The sequence below is a fragment of the Mustela nivalis genome (assembly GCF_964662115.1).
Source record: "Mustela nivalis genome assembly, chromosome: 14".
NCBI classification, from domain to species: domain Eukaryota; kingdom Metazoa; phylum Chordata; class Mammalia; order Carnivora; family Mustelidae; genus Mustela; species Mustela nivalis.
Genome location: NC_139033.1, coordinates 45,655,177 through 45,663,117, shown reverse-complemented (window position 1 = coordinate 45,663,117; position 7,941 = coordinate 45,655,177). Strand labels below are relative to the sequence as shown.

Genomic DNA, 7,941 nt, shown 5'->3' with positions numbered 1-7,941 from the left:
GAGGCATAGTATCAACACCATCACCAAGGCTCAGAAGACCTAGCAGGAATCCAGAAGCCTTCCTTAACCCTACAAAGATCCTAACATGATGGGGAGGATTCCAGCTGCTAACAGTGGCCAAAAGCTAACCTAGACTTTAATAATCATTTTTGAAGGAATTCCATTTTCAAAAATAATTTATTCAAATATTTTATGCCAAAATAATTCTAAAAAGTATTCATTTTTATTAGTTGCCCCCAATCAAATGTGCATTTAACTACATGAACACCACTATTAGTTCATAGTTTTTTTATTATAGACTTTTTTTTATCCACATGAATGTTAAAGAAACTACAACAGAGTTAAATACCATTTTTGATAACATGATTATATTCTTAATTACACTCAATATTAAACTGTAAAATATTTCCAGAGGAATACAATCTTCATTCATACAGCAGGCAAAGTACCAGAGAGGAAGGGGCCACGTGTAAGCCTGTCCAGTTTCCTGTGAAAAGCGGGTCTGTACGGCTGACGCCATCCCAGGTGTCAAAATGTGATCCCCACTCCTAGGACAGGTCTTGTGTTTCCACCAAGAATCATGTCTTCAAACGCAACAGATAGTCTTGCTCTCTCCACATGTGCAGCACTGAGATCACTTGGGACTGTCCACGGATTGCCCACCCCGGTTGGCTAACAGCACTCTCACGATCTGGTTCAGTTGGCCTTGAAAAACACAAAGACTCAAACTTTGGTTCCACCAAAAGATAAGACAAGCATTGGCCGCTCTGGTTGGCGCCCCCCTCCCCCCACTAATGAATGGCCACTACAGTCGATTTTCCATGGTTGTCCATGCTGCTTTGAGGTCACTTGTCCTTGGGTTCTCCCGAACCTGATTTTGTATTGGATTCCCAAGCCCTTTCAATTCGCAGTCTTTATGTGGGTCAGAAGTGCTCAGTGGCAGGCTGTATCTTACAAGAGAACAAGAGTAAGTGGTTCTGTGCACCTGGGAGAAGACAAAAAGCACACAATGAAGACTTCAGCACCATACAATCATGTCAAGGAACATTTAACATATCCTGAGAGAAGACATTTTTAGTACTGTTTGGATAAGATATTTCAACAGTGACTATGAAAGCACCTTCTTTTTTACATCTATTTGCCTGCCATCTTCCCTTAGGCATCTCCGCAGACATTGAGCCAAACTAGAATGATTACATCAGAGTGTGCTGATTTGCTATGCCTTCTTTGCAATAAGGCCATGTTTGCAGGGTTCTAGAAGCTCCAGGTTGCTTAAGACAGCCTGCAGTGAAAAGGGCAGACAGAATATCATGCACCAGTGCCCCACTGGCTTTGGCTGGATGGCCTGGTACATCCACTTTTCTTGTCCTGAGGTGTCAGGGCAATGGCAAAGCACAGACTGGAGTTCTTGTGATTCAACGTCAACAAAACCATTGGATTGGCTATTAGCTGCATATTTATCACTGATAATAGAAGATGTGAATTAAGCCACACTCTCTGGGTATGATTCAGAGGTGAATGAATAGATGAAGTGTGGGAGATAAAGCCAGGCAACCTGGCTCAAATCTTGCTATGTGCTCCCAGTGAGACCACAGACCACGTACTCAGCTCCTCTGCATGTTGGTTTTCTCAGCTATAGAATATGGTGAAAGGAGCAGTCCTTCTCTCAATGGGCTGTTTTGGAGATTCAATAAGATAATAGACACAAAGCATTGAGCAGAGCAGGAGCACGTTGTCAGTTTCAATGGAGACTCTTGAAAGAACCTGGTCCTCTACGTCTGACTACAGATGAAAGAAATGGATATGCTAGTCCTTCCCTTTGTCTTTGATCTATACAAAAGGAAAACGCAGAGTGTTCTATTACAATCCCTCCCTATCCTTTTAAGAGCTTTTTCTTGTTATGATTGTTGTAGCAATTATTCCAAAACTGAAATAAAAGTAACAGGAGTTTACCAAAGAGGTAGATATTGTTAGTACAGGAAGAAAAATTCTCAGCCTCTCTAGAAGTATGCAAAGGAGCCATTTGTGTTTAAGAAAATGCAGATATAAAGTGAAAGTATGTTTGTCATGCCCTAAGATGTTATATATGGTCTTGAGCATATTTAATAAAAACAGTTCCTTTATGGGAAAGGAAAGAGAGCATGGCGGAAGTCTGGTATGCAAGAGTAATAGTCAACATTGTAGACCAGGCAGAGACTCTAATCAGACTTGGCCTCCCACATTTTACAGATGAGAGTGAGCCTCAAAGAGATTGTATGACATTCCACTCAAGATAACATAGGGAAGGAGTGTCAGATACAGAAGGCAGACTCCTTCCAAACCAGCCCAATGATCCTTGGGAGACAGAGAAGTGTAATTGAGTCAAACAGACTTGGATTGAATCCTGGCCCTGTCACTTGCTAGCTAAGCAACCTCAGTGAACCTCAATGTTTCCTTGCATGAATGGGGATAATAATAGAATCTACCATATAGAGTTTTAAGGTTCAAAAGAGATAGATAATATGGCAAAGAATTTAGCCCAGCCATCTGGCATAATTAGTGCTTAATTATTACTATTACTATTTCTGGCTTGATCACGAGTTTCTGTATGACTATGAACAGGTCATTTCCCACCATCCACTTTCCACTTGTGTAGAATGACTGAAAGACCTGGGGGCTTCACCATTTGTATAAGGTTAAAAGTTGCCTGGGGGGGTGCCTGGGTGGCTCAGCTGGTTAAGTGGTTAAACAGTTAAGCCTCTGCCTTTGGCTCAGGTCATGACCTTGGAGTCCTGGGTTCCAGCCCTACATCAGGCTCCCTGTTCAGCCTCTGCCCCTCACCCCACTCACGCTCTCTCTCTCTCTCATTCCCTCTTTCTCTCTCTAAAATAAATAAAATCTGGGGGACAAAAGGTGCTTGGAAGAAAAAGAATGCATATTGATAGTTACATTAGTGTTGACGTCATGGTACTTCTTTGGGAGTACAGATTTCACAAAGATTACATTGGGTGTCTCTGCAGGACATGGATCATGGAAAAAACTACATGTAGGAGAGACTGTCAGGAATAATTCTGGTGTTAGAATCAGTCCTAGATGCAAGTATAATACACAGAGCATTTTGAAATATTTTTTTCAAATCATTTCTGTTGTACTTGTGAGTTTACGAATGAAACAAACATGCAAAGTAGTCCAATGGCTAATCTACTAGGGCTTGTTGTAGGAGGTAGCTTGAAAATAAAGAAAGCAAACTACACTTAACACAGCTGGTTGCTAAACTAATAGAATTCATTGCCCCAAAGGGGACGATGCCTAGGTTGAAGAAAGGTTTAGATAAATCCATGGGTAATGGGTCTTTAAGGAGTTATCAAGGAAAAAGCTAAGAGCATTCAGTGCACATGCCTAAATTTCGAAGTTGGTATTTTTAGGAACAACAACTTGGCTCTTGTAATGGAATTACCCAGTTAGTATCCTGGTCTGGGTGGACCTTTATTCGACTCGACTTGGAATTTCTTCTGTCCTAATGTAGGGCAAGAAAGATTTGTAGAGCAGTGATATGTGGCAATACTTGCTTGGCTTATTAAGTGGATTGCCTGTGGTTTTGAAAAGCTTCCTCCTCTTAATAGTCAATGGGTGGCAAGAACACAGCACACTACCTTAAGGGTCACTCTTGCATAAGACATTAATGCATCAGTCCCTCATTTGGAAACCTGTGGTCACTCAGCAAGGCAGAATTTGTCTCTCTCCCTTGGTGTAATGATTTTTATTTTGTAATCTCTCTTGGGGTAATTCCTTGCAGGCTTGGCATGTTGAGAATCAAATACTGCCTCTAACAATATGGTCGTGATTCTCTGCTTGGCTGATTTAGCTCAGCATTTAAGTAACCACTAATCTTCTGAAAGCACCAGGGTCTACTTAGAGAAATCCCTGTTGTCTGCAAGGATGGAAACAAAATCAGCATGAAGGAAGCATTAGTTACTAAACACAAATCAATCTTTTTTTTTTTTTTTCTTCCCACCTAGCTGTACTCGATGTCACCATCAGAGGCATGGTTTCTGGGCAGTGAGTCCTCATTTTATAGGTGCAAGAGAAGTTCATCGTAAGCAGGGAAGATGAGTTGGGGAATCAGAAGGAGTAAAAAGAGAGTTTGCTGGAGTTCCTGAGGGGAAATGAGACTACATTCTAACGGACAGACCTCAAAAACATGGATTAAAAGAAGCCATATACCAGAGAACATTCTGTACACTGTCCTTCACTAAAGCTCAAAATCAGGCAAAGCTGATCTTTATTGGGTTGGGGGATGCCTAGGCAGGGATACAGGGCGGCAGTGTGGGTGCTGGAAACCTAAATGAGTTCATCTTGTGAAAATCCACTGAATTTTGATTCGTCAACTTCATGACTTGAATGGCTGGCTGATCTCTGGACTTTCATGAGCGTGTGTTACACTTCCATAAAAACGTTATTTAAAAAGAACACATTCTAATATAGTTTCTTTAACTTGAAAAAAAATCACTTTATTTTCAAATTATTATACCTATGAGTTTACTTGGGTGATTCTCGCCTTGATTACCTTCGTGTTCTGGGTTAAGATTTAGTGAAGTCTGACTATTTTTAAATGATTCATTTCACCCAGCTGGTACAAACCTGTCTTCTTTAATGGGAAATAAATGCTCAACATCAACTTTAGGCTTAAGAAGAACATACAGAACAGAGCCAACTCACAGGCCCACTTGTGTATGACTTCATGGAGATGGAAACACAAGGACTTGTTACTTGACTGTCTCTCTTGCGGAAACAACTGCCCACAGAGGACAGGAAGTGTGTACATGAGAAAGCTGGCACTGAATCTAAGGTCAGGAGCCCTAGGATCTCTTCCTAGTTTTGCAACATGCACCGAAAACATCACGACTCTCTTCTCCATACCTCAGTACGTTGTGTGTAAAATTAAGGGAAAGCATTTGACTGAGAGACCGTCTTGGATGAAATGTGGGAGACATAATTATCACTATTTAAGATAAATGCTGAAGATTATCACTAAAAAAGATGATGACGAGAGGTGGGATTTTCATTTGTACAAAGACAGAGGAGACTTGTGATATACAGAGAGAGACATGAAAGAAAGAAAGGGAACCACAAGCCTGTGTTGTTCAGAATTCTTTTTGCCAACACATTCTATTAAGTTCAAAACATGTTCCAGAGGGAAGGCCTGGGAAGAATGATTCTGATGAGAACAGGTCAAACTGATAAATGACTGTAATCCTAGTTGGCCACAAGCACTTACAAATGCTCCCTCTGACATCTGAGTTTTTCCCTGATTTAGCAATTCCAGTTGTTAGGTCATCCTAATGTATTGTTACAGAACCAACAAGCCACAGTTTTTGTATCCCTTAGATTCTAACAATTATATATGTCTTCTACATAATCAAAAAGTTGCTTTTAAAATGTTTAGGTCTGTTCTGACTATAGTTATTGAATTTTTACTGTCTTCCTTGCCTTAGGAGCCCAGAGTGGTTTATGGAAAGAATGAATAACTCTTCCTACAGAAGAAGTTCTCAAAGGTCCGCATTGCCTGCAAATGATCACAACACCGTCCGTCAGTAGCTCCCTGGAAGCCAGATTTTGGGAAGAATATTGGAGGCATAGGAGACCACAGAGGAAGAGGAGACACAGTAACTGTGGTCACTGACACACCACTTTTGTGTGGATGGGCAGTAATCTGGGTGTCGGAGAGAACCAGAGAAGAGACAACCTCAAAACAGAAGGAAGATTGCTTCTGCAGAGGAGTATAGAATTTCCTTAGTTTTTAATAATTTTCCAAAGAATCTATAAAATGTATATGGCCACTCACTTAGGAAGTCCCATGCCTGGGCATAACAAAGTTCCTCTGTATATTGGCTGAAACACAGGTTGCAAATTTACTAATCTCTTGAGCTATTTCAAATACACCAACTAAAGAACATGGCTGAGCAATAAAAATTCCAAGTTCAAGAAAATCTCTTAAAAGCTTACCTTTTAGCTTTTGCTGAGATGGGCACCAAGCTTTTCTTTCCTGATCAAGCTTGCGGCATAGGGGATCTGTAAGATAAAAATAAGCAAAACTATCCAGATAAGCTAAATTTAAAGACGCTTCATCATGCCTAACAACTTGAATGCGGGTGAATTCCCCCCTGCCCCTGCCAAGGAGAAAAGGTCTCTATCCGATCATCAACAGTGTGGAGCTTCCAGATTATAGAAATTCCTAAGGCCTAATAAAAAGCATATCAAGGACAGAAATGGAGATCCCATCAGACTCTTGCTAGAGCTAGTCTCTGAGGCAGTATATGACATTTCATTTTCAGAATTGTTTTCAGTGTGTACTTAATAATATGGTCTTACTATTTTTTATTTAGGTATGAAAACGAGCTTCTGATGTTCTAATATATGTCCCAAGTAAAGGGACAAGGATGTGATTACAAACTAGTTCAGTGCTATCTTTCATTTAATTACAGTGACAAAATATGCTGTCATTATAAATCACAAACAAGATGAACTAACTAAACACGAATTATTACTCTGGTTAATTTCCCGGTAACTCCCAAGAAGCATCAGAAATAATTGCACTGAGTGGAAAATATGACCCCTGAGGATGCTACCTGTATAAACTTGGAAAGCACTTTTCAGTGCTGGGACTTTGAAGGAAAGCCTATCTCATTTGATACGTTGCTTTTCATTAGAAGATTCAAATGGCTGAAATTGGACCACACGTTTTATTTAGATTCACCTTTATTCATATCCAGTTAAGGTAGTCTATCGTTATGTGACTTATCTTCTTCATGATAAGGCTAAACTCAGGACTCTAAAGATTTGAACCTACTTTACATTTAAAGAACTGAATATCCAGCCTCCTAGGATGTTACATGAAGTATGGCTGTTACGTGAAAGCAGTGAGGGGAATGCAATTATTTTTATCTGATTAGGCAACGTTTTTGGATACTGAAACATACTTGTCCTCCACGCTTCCAGCATATTTGTGTTTTGTTCTCCTGATCCACCATCCATAAATATCCACAAATATGAGCTTTTTCTAATGGGAAGGAACTATGAGTCTATGATGATGTGAGTGTCTAAGATTGGCTGGATTATTTTGTCCTAATAACCAGCCAGTTGAATGAGGTGTTTTAATGACAAAAAAAAAAAAAAAAAAAAAGACTAACAAAATCATCTCACTATTTTGATAGACAAACACAACATGGATACATCTGATAGGCACATATCTGATAAAGGCCACAGACAACAGTAATAAATTAATGATTCATTCAGTTAGAGCCATCAAAAGTTCAGAGTCCCAATCTCACATTTTAGGACATGAGCTGAGATGAACTGGATAACTATGATAAGAACAGTGACACAGGGACCTACTCTGGTTACCTCTTCTTCTCACTCTAGGTCATGCTACACCTGCTAATAACAGAGACACACATTTTCCATCACAGTGAGTGTTGTGATACACCAAAACACATGGATCACCTCTCTCTTCAGATGCGTGATATAACAAAGCCTTGAATGGAATTCTATTACTTAGGATAAGGCGTAGAAATGATGTAAATCTCAGGGTATGAGGAATTACCTATACACTGTAATTTCTGCCATACTCACATTTAGAGAAAGTCCTTGACCCCAAGATTCAGTGCCACAACGATTTGGAAAGTGTCTGTTCCATCCCAGGCACCACACAAGTTAACATCACCTTGAGCTCTCTCATCAAAGCCAATAAACTACTCATTGTAACCCAAAGAAAAGTGCCCGAAGGGCACTGCTTTCAGATCTATGTCAGAATGCCCTGTTCCTTCCTTCCTTCCTTCCTCCCTCTCACCCACCCACTCTTCCTCTCTCCCTCCCTTTCTTGCTTTTTCTTTCTATTTTCTTTCCCCTCCAGAAACAACACTGTAGCATTTCATTAAGGTGGGAAACTGAGAAGGAAAAGAA

General features: G+C 40.2%; 1 protein-coding gene across 3 annotated transcripts in view; it reads right to left on the bottom strand.

Moving 5' to 3' along the window:
* Positions 1–308: 308 nt before the first annotated feature.
* The window catches only part of SKOR2 (SKI family transcriptional corepressor 2), a 52,626-nt gene continuing 44,993 nt past the window's right edge, over positions 309–7,941 (bottom strand). For all 3 annotated transcript variants that reach the window (XM_082699816.1, XM_082699814.1, XM_082699815.1), the window contains 2 exons: positions 5,986–6,051; positions 309–985 (listed from right to left, as the gene is read on the bottom strand). In XM_082699816.1, coding sequence (XP_082555942.1) covers positions 5,989–6,051 — 63 coding nt within the window. In that variant the 3' untranslated portion in view covers positions 309–985; positions 5,986–5,988. The remainder of the gene's footprint in view (positions 986–5,985; positions 6,052–7,941) is intronic.